General features: G+C 43.1%; 1 protein-coding gene and 1 non-coding gene across 2 annotated transcripts in view; one reads left to right on the forward strand and one right to left on the reverse strand.

Annotated features, from left to right (window-relative positions):
- Positions 1-3,860: 3,860 nt before the first annotated feature.
- Positions 3,861-20,341, forward strand: part of ZNRF2 (zinc and ring finger 2) — a 103,910-nt gene continuing 87,429 nt past the window's right edge. The window contains exon 1 of the mRNA XM_043589185.1: positions 3,861-5,053. Within this exon, the coding sequence (XP_043445120.1) occupies positions 4,582-5,053 (472 nt within the window). The 5' untranslated portion in view covers positions 3,861-4,581. The remainder of the gene's footprint in view (positions 5,054-20,341) is intronic.
- Positions 10,280-10,385, reverse strand: LOC122488797. The gene has a single exon (XR_006298721.1). It is a non-coding gene; the product is annotated as a U6 spliceosomal RNA (small nuclear RNA).

Raw genomic sequence — 20,341 nt, forward strand, 5'->3', positions numbered from 1 at the left:
AATAAACATTAAAACATTTTTTAAAAATAACAATCATTTAAGTAGGAATATTCATTCACTCATTTATTCATTCACGGATCATTTGTTTTCCATCAAAGGTGCCAGGCACTGTGTTTGGTGCTGGGGGTATAGAATACATGTGAGGCCTATCGTGGACTGCATTGTTTAGTGACAAGCAAGCAAGATAATAGCATGATCAGTGCTGTGAAGGAAGTATTAACACAGCATTTAGTGGGAATACAGAAGTCAACCTGCGATGGCGAGGTTGGGAGTGGGGCCACAGGGGACATCCATATGGAGAGGGCATTTAATAAAAATGGTGATCACATCGTAACATGGTATTCTACTGTGAAACTAATCAGTGATTATTTAGAGCAGTGTTTTCTCAAACATTAGTGTGCATCAGAATCACTTAGAGGACTTGTTCAAGCACTTTTCCAGTCAGTAGGTCTGGGGTGGGGGTCTGAAAATCTGCCTTTCTGAGAAGTTTCCAGGCAATGCAGATACTGTTAATCTGGAGACTGTTTTTTGTGGATCACTGATCTACATGGCTAATTAAAGAGTTGTGTTAGACAGCATTTCTAGAAACACAATTTAGAGTAGATAGAATTTAGGGGCACGTGGGTGGCTCAGTCGGTTGAGTGTCCGACTTCGGCTCAGGTTATGATCTTGAGGTTTGTGAGTTGGAGCCCCATGTTGGGCTCTGTGCTGACAGCTCAGAGCCTAGAGCCTGCTTTGGATTCTGTGTCTCCCTATCTCTCTGCCCCTCCCATGCTCACGCTCTGTCTCTTTCTCTGTCTCTCAATAATAAATAAACATTAAAAAAATTAAAAAAAAATACAAAAGATAGAATTTAGCTGACCCACATGCACACAAAAAATTAGTTTTTCTTCACTATATTTTGATGGTTTAATAACAGTAACTGTCACTAGAAAATTTTCATTTAAATTAACTTGATTGTAAAATGTTTTACTAAGATTTAATACTTAGATATTTGACAGTCAGGCAACTAACTGTTCTTGTTTGTGACAAAGACATACTTGCTCTGTACTTGCCAAAACTGTTTCCTTTTCTTTCTGGGCACACACATAAAACCGCATTTCCTGATCCCTTTGCAGTTAGGTTAGACCATGTGACTAATTTCTGCCAGCTTGGGTGGTGGGTAGGAGGGATGCAAACCCTTCCAGGCTTGGCCAAAACTTCTTTCAATATCAGTCCTTTTCCCTTGGCCAGCCAGGTACACAGGTTTTAGAGAAGGGCTCTGTTAGGGGTCCGAGGGCCTGCGTAGCCATTAGATAAGAGTGTGGGTGCCTGAGTCACCACTTGAAGAGAAACCCAAGATTGCCACTCAGGTGGGAAACCGTTTGAAGAGAGATGAGAGGGCAGACCAAGTGAGCTCACAAATGTGCTTTCCTTCCTTGCATCATGGCCCTCAAGGTTAGGGGTTTGATTCCACTGAGTACCTTAGCCTGTCCTGACTAACATGATTTGCCTGGTGCTGAGTAACACAAAACACATGTTTATGAGCTAAATAATTAATTTCCATTTATGTTCTCTTCTATCCAACATTCAGCCTGTAAATGGCCTCCTGGCCACTCATTTGTTCAACAAATACTTACCTAGAGGCTACTGTGTGCCAAGCACTGCCAATGGTGAGCAAGAAAACTACACGCTTTCCATGCTCTCATGGAATTTAGTCTTGTGAGAAAGGGACATAAATCAAACAATTGCTCAAACATGTGTACAATTCCAGCTGTTATGTGTGCTATGAATGTTGGAAGCCTGGTACTATCAGGGGATTTTTTTTTCCTAGTTAGGAATAAATATTGAGTGCTTTCAGGTGTAATTACCGTCTGAGTGAAAATGATTTAAAAATATAAGTTTGGATGTGATGATGCAAAATATAACTAAATCTGGATACAACTAAGAGTCATACAGTTTTATTGTTAAGTCGTTTCATTTAATAGTTTTAACTACTGAATGGCATTTGCTCCATATTATAGTTACATAAACTTTTTTTTAAAGTTTATTTATTTATTTTGAAAAAGAGAGTGTGAGTGACGGAGAGGCAGACAGAGAATCCCAACAGCCTCTGGCTATTAGCGCAGAGCGTGACTGTGGGCTTGATCTCACCAATCACATGAGATCCTGACCTGAGCCAAGATCAACACTGAGCCACCCAGGCACCACTACCTAAACTTTTAAAATGCATACATAATGATGAATGTGATATCCTTTAGCTTATCAGTTGTTATCTCCTCAGAGACCTGCAAAACTCTTTTACTTTTTTTAAATCATAGTGTCTGTTACTTTTCTATATTCCTGCTGAACCAGAGTTTTACACTGAAGGCCCCATTCAGTAAAAGTTAAATCAGACCAAATCACTAAATACCTTCTTGAACGAGAACTTATTCTGGTGACCACTTTAGCCTTTCAAAATTTTCTCTGCTTACCAAGTGAACAATGGTTTCAGTAAGCTCATACATAAGATGACGGAATTTTAGATTTGCATGGAATAGTTTTGTTTTCCCATTCTCAGATACACTGATATATATGCATATGTACATACACACAGTGATACATATATATTGATAAATACACATATACGTTTTCATATATATACATACGTACACACACAATGCATCTATATCTGTACATATATTCTTCACTTGTTTAAAAACTTGATTCTCATACTTAAATGATGAAAATAATTACACCAATGACATTACAAATATGGGAAAAATAGATTTATTTTTACAGTTTGCACAAAAATACCGGTTGCTACTTTCACAGAGAGGACACTTCAGCCATTTTCAAAACGAATTTCCAGACCACGCTCTGTCACCAAGATACATCACAGTAATGAACCGAAGAGAATTTTGCTAAATTCCATTTTAGAGACATAGTGGGATTTTTTTGGTTTTTTTTAGTTTATTTATCTATTTAAGTCATCTCTACACCCAACCTGGGGGCTTAAACTTACCCCCCCCCCCCCCCACCGGTCTGCCGACCTAGCCAGTCAGGGGCCCCTAGAGAAATTACTGGATTTTAAGGCTGCGGGTGCCCTAGGGATTTAATCCCAGGTCAGGAAACGAATGTCCAAAAAGGTGAAATTTGCTTACTGCATGTAAGTTATTTCTGCTCCCAGACCCAGACCCCTGGTCTCCTAAATCGGGTGTAGCTTTCTCTGCACCACAGTTTTTGCTTTACTACTGAAGGTCAGGCTCGATTATCTTTCCTTCTTCCAACTGCGCTTCCTCCACCGTCAGTTTTACGGGATAGGTCGAATTAAGATGGAGCTGGCTTCTGCCTTCTTGGTTATTTCTTTTGTTTTCGCTGTTCATAGTCTTATCATCAATATTGCTGAACTTCTGTTTTATTAAAAAGAGATGCTCTGAATAATACCAAAGAGGACCTTAACACCCATCCAAACTGAAAGTTCCGGACCCAAGACCCCGCCATTCCCAGGCTCAGCTGGGAAAACGTGAAGTTCCTACAGCCGGTGTAACCCAGAGTCCTGGAGCCACGTGCAAGAGGAGGGGCCGCTTTCTGGTTGGCGCCCCGAGGGGCTTCATCCCTCCAATCCGCTTAGGCCCCGCGGCGAAGGAGGGGGCGCGCCCTGGGGGAGGGGGCGGAGCCAACGACCTGTCCATCACCGAGTCCACGGGTGGCAGCACCTACCACACCGCTGTACCTAGGCGAGGCGGGGCCGGGGCGGGAAGGCCGCGGCCGGGGGAGGCGGAGCCGGGCCGGCGGGAGCCAATCCGCCGGGCGGCGCGAGGGGGTGGGGGTGGGGCTACCGCCCGCGACCCAAACACCCGGCCCGGTGCACTTTGGAGCCGCGCTGCTCCTCGGCCTTCCGGTGTGAAGGCCGGGGAACCTCCTCCCCTACTGGGCACCCCCACCTTCGTGGCCCAGACCCCCCCCGGCCCTCTTTCGCGGGGGGGAGTGCGGCGACGGTTGCCGGGAAGCGCGCGCCGCCCCTCCCTTCCCTCCTTCGTCCTCCCCGCACGCGCCACCCGTTTTTCCTCTTTCTCCGTTAATAACAGCTGGGTGGCTGGGGGAGGAGGGAAGGTGGCCCCGGCGGAGTCTGGGCGGGCGCCTCCCACTCACCCGCGAGCCGCCGTGTGAGCGGGAGGATGGCGGCGGTAGTTGCGGCCGCCCGGGAGGAGGCGGTACCGAGGCCCCGGGCGCAGAGCGCGGCGGCGGCGGCGGCAGAGAGCGGCAGCGGCCCGTCCCGGAGCACCAGAACCGAAACCAGCGGCAGCCGCACAGCCACCTGAGCCGCCCCTCCCGCCGGAGCTAGAGAGCGGCGTCCGCCGCAGCCCGACCTCCTTCCTCTCCGCCTCTCCTCGTTTCCTGCGACCTCCCGCAGGCCACCGGTCTCGCCCGCCGCCCCCGAGCACAAGAGCGCGCCGGGCGCCTACCGCCCTTCGGGGCGCGGGGCGGCGGTCCTGGACGTGCGGGCTTCTTCTTGCGCGGGTCGCGGCGCCTCGGCCCTTCCCGCTCGTTCCTGCGCTCGCTCCCGCCCTCCCGGCGCTCCGGGCGCCGCGCGCGGGCCCGGCCCGGGGCTGGGCGGACATGGGCGCCAAGCAGAGCGGCCCGGCCGCTGCTAACGGCCGCACTCGCGCCTACTCGGGCTCGGATCTACCTTCCAGCAGCAGCGGAGGGGCCAATGGGACCGCGGGCGGTGGCGGCGGCGGCGGCGGTGGCGGCGGAGGGGCGCGGGCCGCGGCCCCGGGGAGGTTTCCGGCTCAGGTGTCCGGCGCGCACCAGCCCAGCGCCTCGGGCGGCGCCGCGGCGGCCTCGGCGGCCCCGCGCAGCCGCTCCCTCGGCGGGGCCGGGGGGAGCGTGGCGTCGGCGGCCCGCGCGGCGCAGTCCTCCTTCAACATCCCCAACAGCAGCAGCGGCCCGTACGGCTCGCAGGACTCGGTGCACAGCAGCCCCGAGGACGGCGGCGGCAGCAGGGACCGGCCGGCGGGCGGGGGCCCCGGCGGACCGCGCCTGGTGATCGGCTCCTTACCAGCTCACCTCTCGCCGCACATGTTTGGAGGTACGGCTCCCTCCCCTCTCCGGCTCCCCGGTTCCCTGCCTCCCGCGGGCGGCACGTGGGCCGCGGCCGCGCGGGGTTTTTACCCTTCTCCTTTTCTCCTTCAGCCTGAGCGCCGCGGCTTTGCCTCGCGGCCCGCTCGCCCCTCTGGGGAGGAAAAGCGCCGCTTAACCCTGGCGGCGCCGCTCCCGCTGCGCCCTGGGCTTTGGGTTTTAGACACCGGGTGCACCCCCGCCTCAGAGTGGGTCCCCAGCAGAGGAGGCACACGTTTTCCCCTTGGGGTGCAGGGAGCAAAGATTGTTTTTGAAACAAACCGACCCTGCAGCCCTCGTGCTTGTGGCTTTTTAGTATCAGGAAGTGAGCGGAAGACCCATTGCCAAACGTAGTGCTAACTGGGGACCCCAGTGGGGAGCGTTTTCTAAAGGCCAAGAGTCAAAGGGTCTCCAAGGAACGTGGGAGTATTTGGAAAAGGAGGGAGTTCTCTCCTTTGGACTGGCTGTTAATATAAAACTGTAATTCTTAAGTCTATGTCAGTAGCCACACCTACTGCGAGCAGTTGAATGGGTTGAATGTGTGATGAAAAAAATGCATTTTTGACTCCAGTGAACTGCGACTTTAGATAATGGTTAATGCGAGCTCCTCTTACTTTGGAGGAGGAGGGCATTTTAAACATTGAAACCAGTTTCTTAAAGAGAGGCTGAGTATCAGGACTCTGCCCAAAAGATGCAGTAAGAGCCGAGGTGCTTCCGAAAAGCAGTGTTGACAAGAGTTCAGGAAAAGTCACTTGTGAGAAATGGACATTTTTAATAGCGAAATGATGTGCTTTTGTGTAGAAACAGAGGAAGGGTGCACTTGATCTGAGGAAACGGAGTTTGGCCGCCTCGTGTGTTCAGTGGTGATTTACTTTACCTCAAAACGGTTAATACAGTAAATGAATCAAGAAACCCCTCCCTTCCCAGTTCATGAAAAGAAATTGAAGTTTAATCTGATTAGAGATGCTGACTATAGAAGATAAACCTCCCCATAGCATTGCATTATGTTCACAAGTGAGCGCAGCTAGAACAGTGAAAACACTATCCCCTCCATTTTTGTGGCCCTTTTATTCATGTTTCCAAATATGAGAGATTTGAGTTGAAGTGGAATGTTCAATAATGTTATTTATCTGCCCTAATGTTCTGTACTATCAATATTCATGGTAGCATAATTGAAAACGAGAATGTCATGTTTAGTTTTTTCCATGTTTTTAATGCTGCTTTGCACATTCAATATAGAATAACTCTCTACCTACCTTTAATTGTTATAATTTTGATACGTAAGTAGAAATACTGACATTTCCTAAAATTGGGCCATTAAAAGCTTTTCCTATTTTGAGAAAAAGAACTAGTGCCGTCCTTACTGTGGCTTGATCATAATTAACATAGTTGAAGGTTAGTTTGATCGTAATTAACACGGCTGTAGTCACTACATTGAGGAGTAACAAGAGTTTCTTGAGAATGGGAGATTAAAGAGCACCTGGGTGGCACAGGTGTTTAAGCATCTGCCTCTTGATTTCAGCTCAGGTCATGATCTCACACAGTTTGTGGGTTCCAGCCCCGTTCCACCAGCTCTGCGCTGATGGTGTGGAGCCTGCTTGGGATTCTCTTTCTCCTTGTCTCTGTCTCTCTCTCAAAGTTAAATAGATAAACTTTAAAAATGAAAAAGTTAGGGCCGCCTGGGTGGCTCAGTCGGTTGGGCATCTGACTTCGGCTCAGGTCATGATCTCATGGTTCGTGAGTTCAAGCCCGGCGTCGGGCTCTGGGCTGACAGCTCAGAGCCTGGAGCCAGTTTCGGATTCTGTGTCTGCCTCTCTCTGCCCCTTCCCTGCTCATGCTCTGTCTCTTTCTGTCTCAAAAATAAACATTAAAAAAAAAAAGGTTAAAAAGATGTCTTAAAGTGAAAAAGCAACTGCATTTAGCAGTTATGATCATCAAAAGATGTATTTAAAAGCTTGCTAAAGGAATACGAAAAAGCCTGTCAAATTAATATCTCATTTCTTTAATATACTGATTACTATCTCTTTTTTTTAAGAGCTGGTAATTTCCTTTAGCAAAGAGTCAGTAGATCTGTATGGGTTTATTTTCTCAAAAAAAAAAAAACAAAAAAAAAAACCCCTTCCATTTAGAGCAGGGGAAGATAGTTGACATTCATGCTATTGCTATTAATTCATAGTAAATTAGCAAATGAAAAGACCTGGTTCCTAAAAGTAGAAGTAAAGCAAATTTATCTTTTCTTTTTTTTTTTTTTTTAAATTTTTTTTTTTTTTTCAACGTTTATTTATTTTGGGGACAGAGAGAGACAGAGCATGAACGGGCGAGGGGCAGAGAGAGAGGGAGACACAGAATCGGAAACAGGCTCCAGGCTCTGAGCCATCAGCCCAGAGCCTGACGCGGGGCTCGAACTCACGGACCGCGAGATCGTGACCTGGCTGAAGTCGGACGCTTAACCGACTGCGCCACCCAGGCGCCCCAAATTTATCTTTTCTTGTTGAAGTTCCTAGTTTTGTTTTGTGCACCTAGTTTTGTTTTTTTGTTTGTTTGTTTTTAAATACCTTGGGGGTTAGGATGACTGGAGCCTAATAACACAGTGACACTGTGGAACTTGTTGTGGCAGTATTTCTTCCAGGTCTGTATACAGAATGGAATCCTAATGGCCTAAGTCCTCTGATGTGTGCAGCTAATTCACTTTTTTCTACTATGCATTTAGAACGATTCTAGTTATGTATCATTCTTGGGAAATTGGAGAAAACGGTCAAATTATCTGTGCTTGGTAGTTCAGATGAGGAACCCCAGTTGAGAGAGCCTGGAAGGGGATCAGAGAAATTACTTGCTTCTATTGTATGGTAGGAACAAATCAGTGTGCCACTACCTTGAATCCTAGTTAAGACAAGTGGATGGAGCACACTTATGCAGAAACACATCTTTGTAGTGGCATTTGATTTCATGAGATTTTTGCTTCTATTTCAGTGGATAGGTTCATCAGGGAGATTTAATAGAAGCAAGATTTTCCTCATCCTGAGATTTAGGAAACCAGATGAATCTTATCTTCTTTTTATGTATTTTTCAGATGATGAACCTTATTTTAAAAATTAGACTTGATTATACTTCATTTTGACTTAATTTCTTAGTATGTATTATGGTATTAATGTGTTTATTCAGTTACAGGTTGTACAGATGTTTGGGTGTATATAAAGTAAGGCCCTCTGAAAATTGAGAAAAGGAGTATTTCTGAATTAGTGTGAAGTTTTGCTGTAATTTTGTAAAACTTATTTTAATTGATGTTTACATTATTATTTCCTAATAAGAAAATACAGTGCTAATAAGATTCAAAATTGTTACTCTCTTTTAGGATGTCATGTGATTTGTGGAAAAGGAAAATCTAAACGGTACCACTTTTTTTTTTAAATATTAGTCTAACAGGTTGAATTGTTACTAGTTTCGTCATAATGAATAACCAAATTGCATGAAGTTTTCTCTGTTGGTTTTATGTTTTGAATGTGCATTTTAGCTGTGTATACTTTATTTCTCTCTGGAGAAACCTGAAGAGAGGTGCTTAATCCAGATACTTTAGTTTACAGAAATTCCCTAGAACTGAAGGATGTTTCTTTTGTTTTATGACTGCTGAGTTTAATACTATTAAAATGAACAAAAGCCGGGGCGCCTGGGTGGCGCAGTCGGTTAAGCGTCCGACTTCAGCCAGGTCACGATCTCGCGGTCCTTGAGTTCGAGCCCCGCGTCGGGCTCTGGGCTGATGGCTCAGAGCCTGGAGCGTGTTTCCGATTCTGTGTCTCCCTCTCTCTCTGCCCCTCCCCCGTTCATGCTCTGTCTCTCTCTGTCCCCAAAATAAATAAACGTTGAAAAAAAAAAATTAAAAAAAAAAAATGAACAAAAGCCTTCTCTTGGCTATCATGTTTGTTTTAAAACAGGTCTTCACTGATACATAGGCCAATAATTTAAAAGCCTTGGTGGCATTTTAGGATTTTTTTCGGCTTTTTGTCTACATTTTCCCTATTAAGTTGCTGGTGTTCATAAAATCAATTATTATGGGGGCACCTCGGTGGTTCAGTGGGTTAAGCATCTGGCTCTTGATCTCTGCTCAAGTCATGATCTCAAGGTTCATGGGATCGAGCCCGGTGTCAGGCTGTGTGCTTGACAGTACGTAGCCTGATTGGCATTCTCTTTCTGCCTCTCCCTCCTTTTCCCTCTCTCTCCCCCCCGTCAAAATAAATAAACTTAAAATCAATTATTATGAGTGGTAGAATAGTAGTCTTTAATGATCCAGCAAGGATGGGGAAGGAAAATTGGAGTATACAAATATACCAGTGAATGGAGATTATTTCTGGAGAAATCATGTGGGCTTCTGTTAGAACCTATCCATGCACCTAGAAGTGACCATGTAAAATGAATTAATCTGGACAATTAACTGGTGGTACTCAATTGCTTTTGGCCTTCTAATTGGCTTGAGTTGTGTCCTTGAGTGTTTCAGTAGTCTGTAATTCAGGCGCCTCCTGTTCCTGAGGAAACTTGCTTCCTTATGTTGGAGTGTATGTTATCTCTTAACATGAATATGTTAAATAAAACCTGTATTTCCAGGCAGATTTATTTCTCTTGATCTTCAGGATAGGTGAAGGTTTCTAAGGTAGTGGATTATCTTCATTAGTTGTTACTGAATTGTTCTCATTCTTACCAGTTATCTAGTGCCAAAAATGTTTGAATTTGGGATATTGTGATTAATCTTCCTATTGCTGAATTTTATTCAATTGAAAATCTTTGTGCAGTGTGGCAGAATAGAAATATGTGCTTTTTCCTAAGCAAAATTACACTTAAAACTACCACCTCTGTCACTTCTCAAAAGAACAAGAACTCTGGTGGTTAATATATTTTTTCACATTTTTTTTTTTTGAGGATTTCTTTTTTAAAATGTTTGCGAGAGAGCATGAGTGGGGGAGGGGCAGAGAGAGGGAGAGAGAATCCCAAACAGGCTGGGGCGCTGTCCGTGCAGAGCCTGACTTGTAGGGCTCGATCTCATAAACCATGTGAGATCATGACCTGAGCCTAAGAAATCAAGAGTTGGAGGCTGAATCTACTAAGCCACCCAGGTGGCCCAGTGTTTCTCACTTGTAATCCCACGTGTCTTTAAACACCGTAGAAGATACCTTGCATTGTATGCTTTGCTAAAGTGTGGACTCTGACCTAGAAGTTTCTGCATTGGGAATATTTTGAGTGTCATCCTTGTGCAGGGGCCATGCTAATCTTGTCTGTATCATTCCAGTTTTAGTATAGGGACTGCTGAAGGGAGCATGGGAATATTTTGACAGTTCTTTTTTTCCCTCCTCTCTTCTACCTCCAGCTTTATTTTATTACTTTTTCCCCTGGAAACTTCTCTTGACTGCAGGGTAGAAGATGGGCTGGAGGGAGGGGTGGTTTGTGTTGCACCGGGCATCATCTGATAGGAAAGCTGTCTGACCTAAGTACCTCCGATGCTTTGCTGGCTGCAAAGACAGTTGTTTCACTAAGGATGGTGCCTCCAGTAAGTCCCCAGCCCCCTCCAATTTGATTGCTTTGCCTGGTAACTAGTAAATGGGTTCTTATTTGTTTTTTGGTTACCAGTGTCATTAGATACCAGCTTTTTTTAATGTTTATTTTTGGGAGGGGGGAGGGCCAGAGAGAGAGGGGGATAGAGAATCCCACACAGCTCTGTGCTGACAGCAGAGGCCGATGCAAGACTTGAACTCACGAACCATGAGATTATGACCTGAGCTAAAGTTGTACGCTTAACTGACTGAGCCACCCAGGGTCCCCTAGATACTAGCTTTTAAAGTATTGATTATTTAGTCTGTGTTTATAAGAATTGCCTTAATATTACACTTACTGCATATACTGGGTATATGTACAATTGGGTATATTAGTTGGTTAAAAAAAAGAAATACAGGCAAAGTTTTATGTAGCAAAGTATTTTAATTTAAAAATTAAATGTTTTAATTATGCATGCACTTGACTGGTATTAACTGATGTTTAAATTTGTACTTGTTTAAGTGTTTAGAAATTGGGGAAAACATGTCTTTTGTGTAAACAACAAAGGGTTCAGAAATACCTTAGGTTCTCATTATACGTTTTCCATGCTCCTTATTAACAAATTACTATAATTTTTTTTTTTTACATTTTTTTATATTTTAGAGACAGAGTGCAAGCAGGGGAGGGGCAGAGAGAGAGGAAGACACAGAATCAGAAGCAGGCTCCAGGCTCAGGGTGTCAGTACAGAGCCCAACGTGGGGCTCGAACCCATGAACCGCGAGATCATGACCTGAGTTGAAGTTGGACACTCAACCAACTGAGCCCCCAGGAACCCCCCCCCTCCTTTTTTTTAAATTTTAGAGTGCAAGCAGGGGAGAGGGGGCAGAGGGAGGGAGATAAAACAGGCTCCACGCTCAGTGCAGAGCCTGACAAAGAAGGGCTTGATCCCTCGATCCTGGGATCATGACCTGAGCCAAAATCAAGGGTCGGGTGCTTAACTGGCTGAGCCAACCAGATGCCCCAAATTACTGTAAATTTTGCTGACCAAAACAATGCATATTTATTATCTCACGATTTCTATAGGTCAGGAATCTGGGTTCAATTTAGCGTGGTTCTTTTGCGAGACTGCAATAAAGGTATGCTAGGACTGGGTTGTTTTTTTCAAGACTCGACTGGGATAGCATCTACTTTCAAGCCCCCTCTGGTTGGTAAAATTGATTTCCTCATGGTTGCTAAGCTCATGGCAGCTTGCTTCTTCAAAGCCAGCAAAGGAGAAAGTCTAGCAAGATGAACTGATGCTATACTCTTACGTAAATACATGCGTGTAATCACACACAGCCCGTTGCTTTACTGATTCCACTGGTTAGAAGTCATAGGCCCTGCTCAGACTCAAGGGGAGGGAATGACAGGTGTAAATTTCAGAAGAAAGAGATCATATGTGACCATCGTAAAGTGTAACCACCTTTGGTTATAGACTTTGGCCAGTTAAAGATGCAACTGTTCGGGGCGCCTGGGTGGCGCAGTCGGTTAAGCGTCCGACTTCAGCCAGGTCACGATCTCGCGGTCTGTGAGTTTGAGCCCCGCGTCGGGCTCTGGGCTGATGGCTCGGAGCCTGGAGCCTGTTTCCGATTCGATTCTGTGTCTCCCTCTCTCTCTGCCCCTGCCCAGTTCTTGCTCTGTCTCTCTCTGTCCCAAAAATAAATAAACGTTGAAAAAAAAATAAAAAAAAACTTAAAAAAAAAAAAAGATGCAACTGTTCTAACTTTATTTTTAAATTCATTTTTTATTTATTTTAGAAAAGTTGTAATAATGAATGTGGTAAATATTGCTTTAGTAAACATAATTTTTTTCTTTTTAAGGGCTGGCATTGTAGTTGTCAGGGGTACAAACCTGGCCTCTCTTGTGCTTGCTCAGGTCCCAGTTGAATTTGAGATTATTATATATTGTAACAAGTGCCATAATAAGACTATTACAAAATGCTTTGTAAGGTATGTTGTCTCAGGTAAGGAATACTTCACAGAGGAAGGTAACACCTCAACTGTATTTTGAAAGATTTAGAAGTTGTATTCAGGGGAGACGCTATAGACTAAAGAATCCACAAAAGCCTTGGATTTTGATAGGGTACACTGAAAGGTTTGGATTGTAGTGTGTCAGGAGGACTGATGACAGCATGAAACTGGAAAACTCGGTTTGGACCATTTGTTGAAGGATTTTATAGTGCTGTGCCTTTGTTTTACCTAACCAACCAAGTTTTAAAGTAGCAACACTCCTATCATAGTTGATATGGATGGCAACCTTCCTGAGTACTGCAGTGTGCAGTCTGTGACACTGTTTATGACATTGCTAATCATGATTAAGTTGGTTGTTAGGAGGGGAGAGGTAGCAGGAAGATAATCTAGGAGGACTCTTGCTTAAATTTTTTTTTTTTATTTCAGAGAGCGCGTGAACAGGCAAGGGGGGGGAGAGAGAGAATCTTAAGCAGGCTTCCTCACTCAGCTCGGAGCCCAACCCAGGACTCCATCTCACTACCTGGGATCATGACCTGAGCTGAAATCAAGAGTTGAAAGCTCAACTGAGCCACCCAGGTGCCCCAGGCTAGGACTCTTTTAGACTATAATTGGTGGAAGATGCCTAAATTGAAATTATGGCATTGGTGAAGGAGAGGAAAAGTTGGATTTGATTAGGATTTCTAAGGTAGGATTTCTAAGGATTGAGAGCCTGGATACATAATGATGTCATTAACCAATACTAAAAAAGGAAAGAAGAAATTTTAGGAAATGATTAGTTCTTTTAGGCCTGCTTAAATTTTGCGTGGTTATAGGAGTTCCATTTAGAAGTATCCTTTAAGCAGTTGGAACATCACTAATGTAGAACATTACAAAAACTTGAGAAATAATCAGCAGATTGTAAGTGAAGCCAAAAAATGGGCAAAATTACTATGGGATGAACATAAATTGAGGAGCAAGCATGGAGGCCTGGGGAACAAGAATTTTAAGAGACAAGCAGAGTAGGAGAACAGCCATTTAGAATTGAACCCAAGGAAAAGAAGTTGATTGAAATATTTTTTTAGGGGCGCCTGGGTGGCGCAGTCGGTTAAGCGTCCGACTTCAGCCAGGTCACGATCTTACGGTCTGTGAGTTCGAGCCCCACGTCGGGCTCTGGGCTGATGGCTCGGAGCCTGGAGCCTGTTTCCGATTCTGTGTCTCCCTCTCTCTCTGCCCCTTCCCCCGTTCATGCTCTGTCTCTCTCTGTCCCAAAAATAAATAAACGTTGAAAAAAAAATTAAAAAAAAAAAAAAAAGAAATATTTTTTTATTATAAAATTAATATTCATTAGAAAAAAATCAGAAAAGACTGAAAAACACAAAAGAAATAGCAAATCACTTATAATCTTGCCACCAGAAATGACTAGAATAAAATGTCGATGTCTACTTTTTCATATACATGTTTTTGGAACATTCTATACTTTTCATTTTAAACTTTTCTCATGTTCTAATGTAAGATTGTAAGGCTACACATTTCCCTCTGAGAGTTGCTTTAGGTGAATCCCGCAAATTGTGAAGTGGTTTTACCTTGGAGTTAAAAATATTGCTTAATTTCTCTTGTGATTTCTTCTTTGATATATGGGTTTGATATTCTTTGATAACACCCTGTTTCCACTTCATCAGTTTCTTCACTTTGAATTTTTTATAACGTGGTTTTTAATGACTGCTCAGGGTTCCAAAATTCAATCCATAAACATTTAATGAGAACCTATTTTGCCATTCACTGTCCTAGGGGTACAGAAGTGAAGAAATAAAACACATGTCCCTGCTTTCAGGTACCTTATTTTCTACTCTAGGGAGACAGTAAACAAGTAAAAACATAGTGTGTCAGAGGGTGTTGAATGCAATGGGGAAAAATGGAGTGGGAAGGTGGATAGAGATTGTGGGGTGGAGGCTTGCCCCTGTTTTAAATAATGTTTTGGAGATCACCTCACTGACAAGGTTGACATTCAAACCAAGGGGAGGGAGCAAGCCATGAAGGATCTCTAGGAGAAAAGCATACCCAGGCAGAAGGAACAATTTCTAGAAAGGCCCTGAGAAGTGAATGTACCTGATGTGTCCTGGGAACAGCTGTGAAACCAGTATATTTGGAGTGCAGAGGGTTGTAGGTGAGAGCAGAGAGGGGTTGGGTAGGACAGAATCCTAAAATGCCTAGTAACCACTGACCTGGTGTTTTGACTTTTGTTTTAGGGAGAGATGGGGAGGCATTTGAGAGGTTTCTGAGCAGAAGATTGACATAACTGGACTTGGGCTTAAAAAAAATTTTTTTTATGTTTATTTTTGAGAGCGAGGACACACGCACGCACAGGGGAGAGGCAAAGAGAAAGGGAGACAGAATCTGAAGCAGGCTCTGCGCTAACAGCAGCAAGAGTGACACAGGGCTTGAACTCAAACCATGAGATCATGACCTGAGCTGAAGTCAGATGCCTAAGCCTAACTGACTGGGTCCCCCAGTGCTCCCCACCCCCCCCCCCCCTTATACTTGGGCCTTAGAGGATTACTCCGGCCACGATGTGAGAGTGGATGCTGGAGGGCAAGACTCAGGTAAGGAGTTAAAAAAATCAGGGCAGCAGATAACAGTGGCTTGGGCCAGGGTGGTAGCGCTGGAGGCAGTGTGGACTGGCCAGATTCTTGATGTCCTTCCTGTTCTTACCAACCAGATATGCGGAGGAAGGAGAGTGAGAGGGGAGCTGGGGTTTTGTACAGTTTGTTTGCAGTGGGCGCTGTCACCGTGTACTATTGCTGTCAGAACCCTGACTCGCAAATGTTTTATGTTTCTCCAGTCACTTCTTAAAAATCTATCAGAGATGTGGCATTGTTTGAACCAAAGGCATGCATTTGTTCAAGGCATTTGATGTTTATTGCTGAATTGCCCTTTGGAAAGGGCTGCTTCTTCAAGCAAGGTATAATTTCAGGACTATCTGATTTTTTTTTTTTCTCCCCATGAAAACTCTAGTGAGGTTTTTTAATACTTAAAGTGGATTTTGAGTAATGTCTGTCATTATTGTATTCAGTGCCCGTTTTTTAATAAATTTAGTGTATCAAAAAAGAATAAGTACATTCCATCATTTGAATTTAATGAATTCTGACATCTTGTATATCCTAATTTTTGTTTGAATTCTGATTAGTCTGTGATAATGTGTCAATTCTATTTGTATACATATGAGCTGAGAAAAATAAACCATATACTGTGCATAGTGAGTTATTACATGTAATTCATTTCAAAGAACCAGCTTTTGGTTTGAATAAATTTTACCACTTTTATTATTGATTTTTTTTTAATTTTTTTTTTTTTTAACGTTTATTTATTTTTGAGACAGAGAGACAGAGCATGAATGGGGGAGGGTCAGAGAGAGGGAGACACAGAATCCAAAGCAGGCTCCAGGCTCTGAGCTGTCAGCACAGAGCCTGACGCGGGGCTCGAACCCATGGACCGTGAGATCATGACCTGAGCCGAAATCGGAAGCTCAACCGACTGAGCCACCCAGGCGCCCCTATTATTGATTTTTAAATTTCATTAGTATTCTTTTATCTTCTTTCTCATTTTATAAAGTTAATTTTGCCCTTTCTCCTAGCTTTTCTTAAATTTTATTTTTTTTAAAAATTTGTTTAATGTTTTATTATTTTTGAGAGACAGAATACTAGTGGGGGAGGGGCAGAGAGAGAGGGAGACACAGAATCTGAAACAGGCTCCAGGCTCCGAGCTGTCAGCAGAGAGCCCTATGCGGGGCTCAAACTCACAAGCTGTGAGATTATGACCTAAGCTGAAGTCAGATGCTTAACCAACTGAGCCACCCAGGCACCCCTAATTTTTTTTTTAAGTAAGCTCTACACCCAGTGTAGAAGTCACGACCTTGAGATCAAGGGTTGCGTGCTCTACCAGAGCCAGCCAAGTTTCTTAGTTCATTTTATTTTTCATTTGTTCTTTTTTTAATGGTAAAAACAGTAAGGCGATGATTACCCCCTTGGTACATATAAGTAGTCACTTCCCATAGCTTTAGATACTTAGTATTTTCACTGTCATTAAATGAACTCCCTTGAGAAATAATTTTGTTCACTACATTTATTTATTAGTTTTTAAGTTTATTTATCTTGAGAAGGAGCATGCATGGGATAATGGCACAGAGAGGGAGAGAGAGAATCCCAAGCAGGTCAGCGCGGAGCCTGATGCAGATTCAATCTCATGAACGATGAGATCGTGACCTGAGCCAAAATCAAGAGTTGGTCGCTTAACTGACTGAGCCACCCAGATGCCCTTTGTTCACTACATTTAGATTTTTTTTTTCTTTTAGCGAGGAGTTAAAGTGTGGCTTTAACGTGTTTTGGTGGGAAATTTACTGTTGTTCTTACTGCCCTTTTGTTATTTCTAGTGTTCCCTAGAAGTGTTGCATTGTGGTCATAGTCTTAAGACTTTTTCAGTGGCAAATGATAGAAACACAATGCAAAATAGCATTAAGTGGGAAGACGATATTACATGTGTTGGAATGGTTCTGTGTTCATGCACTGCATATTTGGTAGGTCCTTTCAATCCGCTAACTCTGGTCTTTGATTTTGGGTAGTTTTTAAAAATTATTTCTGTGATTATTTCTTCCACCATTTTTTCTCATTATTTCAGTGTTGGATGTAGAGTGATCCTTTGCTTTATCTTTTTTATATCTTTTTGTTCTTTAGGGGGGATTTTTCCCCCCAGCTTTTATCTTCTAACCCTTTAGTTGATTTTTGTCTGTTTCTGTAATCTTTTTAAATTTCCAAGAGTTTTTTATTGTGAATTTTTTCATACATTTTGTTTGTGTTTTGTGGGTACAAGATCTTTTCCTAAGACTATTTTTTTTTTTTTAATTTTTTTTTTCAACGTTTATTTATTTTTGGGACAGAGAGAGACAGAGCATGAACAGGGGAGGGGCAGAGAGAGAAGGAGACACAGAATCAGAAACAGGCTCCAGGCTCTGAACCATCAGCCCAGAGCCTGACGCGGGGCTCGAACTCACGGACCGTGAGATCGTGACCTGGCTGAAGTCGGACGCTTAACCGACTGCGCCACCCAGGCGCCCCTTTTCCTAAGACTATTAATGACATGTGTTTGTGTGTATGCATGTGCTTTTTTTACCCTCCCAATTACTCAGTTTCTTCCCAGTTGCTTTTTCTGTTTGACTTCAGTCTTTCATTAGGTTCTTTCTTCAAATGTTTGGTGATCGTTGGTTGGTTATTCACTCATTTTTAAAGCACTAAAAAGCTGATTGGAAGCTGTCTGAACACCTAGGGTTATCTGTCTGTGCCCTTTTTCTTAGGAATTAAGAAATTCCTAAGAATTAGTGTCTTTTTCTCTTGAATTGGTCATATTTTCCAGAGTGGCTTCTCTCTGTCTCTCTCTCTCTCTCTCTTTGGCCTGGAGGATGCACTTTTTTATACCTCTATTCTAGGAGCAGAGGAGAAGAAAGTCGGGACTGTTAACACTCAGTGTGGTACTTTTCACTTAATTTTCATATTCATTTTCAGTAGGGACCTCTGCCTGTCACTATTCCTGTTGTCCCCAAGTCCAGAAACTTTTCTCCCTCCAAATAACAAACCTCCAGTCTAATGCCAGGGTTGGGGTGGGATAGCTGCCTAGTTGCTGCAAGTCAGGGAGGACAACTGGAAAGAGACTCGGAGTAACTCTCTTTTTAGTCCTTTTCTCGCGCCTGCCACTTCATGTGGCTGCTGTAAATCTGGTTGCTTTTCTGCTTTCCTAGTTCTGTGATGAAAGTTGCCACTGCTTTTCTTTCTGTAGTCTAACGATAACCCTTTTATCCCCTCTATCTTTTATAGGCTTATTTCCTTGAAAAAAATACATTCTTAAAGATTTTAGTAGGATGTTTGAACTGAGCAGAGGCTGATAAATATGTTCAGGCAATTGTCTTTAACTGGAAGTCGTCTTTTTTTTTTTAATTGCCTAAGAAATATGAATCCATTTTTATGAAATTTTGACGGCTCAGATAAAATGAAAGTCACTTTCACTCCCCTGGTGATGCATTCACTCCCCAGATGTCACTATTATGATTGTTTTGTATGTGTACTTCCTAACTTTTTGGTAAATTGATTCACATACTTGGAGAAAAACGGTTTCATTTGTATGAAATTTTGTGATAGAGCTTATTGACAAGACCGGCGGGGGCGTACTATCTTCTGAAACCTGTTTTTTTTTCTCTTTAATGGGTTTAGGAACTTTTTATGTGGGAGGACATAGGAGTGTAACTCTTCTGTAACTGCCGCATACTTACTATTCCATAATCTGCATATATACTGTAGTTTAACCCTTCTTCTGTCGGTAAGCATTTAGGACGTTTACACGTCACCAGTGTTGTAAAAAACACCTTTATGAATATGTGCACATGTATGGATCTTTCTCAGACATCAACCCTCTGGAATTAATGTCAGACTCCAGGTTTAAGGGCACTGTCTGAAGACTGCCCTCACTTCAGATTCAGTTACCTTTTGGGGTTCCCAGGCCATCTGTACTTCTGATCAGCTGACTACAAATTTGGAGGAACTGGGGTGGCAGGGGAAGGTCCCATGACTGTTCAGGTTTGGGAATTCACTAGAATAACTCATGGTACTCAGGAAAATGCTATACATGGGACTATAGTTTTATTATAAAGGATATAAAGTAGGAGCAGCCAAATGAAGAGACACGGTGTGAGGTCCGGGAGGATCATGAACCCAGTGCTTTCCTGCTTTCTCCTTACCCTCCTACCACAACTGTGTGTTCACAAACTAGAAAGCTCCCCCAAACCAGGTGTCCCTTTTTATTTGGGTTTTATTACGTAGATATGGGTGGTTAAATATTGGCCATATGATTAGCTTAATCTCTGACCCTCTTTCCTCCCTAGAGGTTGCCTGGCTCATTGCCCCTCACGCCTTCACTCACAGGGTTGGTCTTTCTGGTGACTAGCCCCCATTCTGAATTGTCTCAGTAGCATGAAGTCACATGTCACCGAGGGGGCTTGTGAATAGTGAAGACATTCTTATCACTCGGGAAATTCCAAGAGTTTCAGAAGCTCTGTGCCAGGAACCTAGGAACAAAGACCAGACAGACACCTAGAAGTAGAATTTTCTGATTGAATGGTATACACACTCTAATTTTTAATAAATATTGAAACTCCCTCTCAGAGGCATTAGTAATCTGCTTTGTACCATATATGACAATACTAAATTTTCCATAGCTTTTCTGGTATTAGATGCTATTTTTCCTTCATTTCACTTGATGAAAACTTTTGATGTCCGTTTCCTGATTGCTAGTGAAAATGAGCATTTTTCCATAAACTATTAGCCACGTATGTTTCTTTTTTGAATTGCCTACTCATTGACTTTGTTCATTTTTCTGTTATGTTGTCATCTATTTTATTTATATTGATTTGTAGTTCATTATATATTCTACAAATTAGTTTTGGGTTGTTTATATGTTTTAAATATTTCAGGTTATTGACTTAAATTTTTATGAATTAGATTTATTGTGTCAATTCTAATGGCACAGGGTTATGAATTTAAATTATTAAAATGCTAAGCTCTTGTTTCCTATAAGTGAAGAAGAAAGGGCCTTTAGTAATGGCAAGATGTTGGGGAGTGATTTTTAGCTATGTTAGATATATTAGAGCTAGTTTCATAGGGATTTAAATTATATAGGCCCCTATTTGTGTCTGTCCCATTATTTGGGAACATTTA

This window comes from Prionailurus bengalensis, chromosome A2, assembly GCF_016509475.1.
Source record: "Prionailurus bengalensis isolate Pbe53 chromosome A2, Fcat_Pben_1.1_paternal_pri, whole genome shotgun sequence".
Taxonomy (NCBI): Eukaryota; Metazoa; Chordata; class Mammalia; order Carnivora; family Felidae; genus Prionailurus; species Prionailurus bengalensis.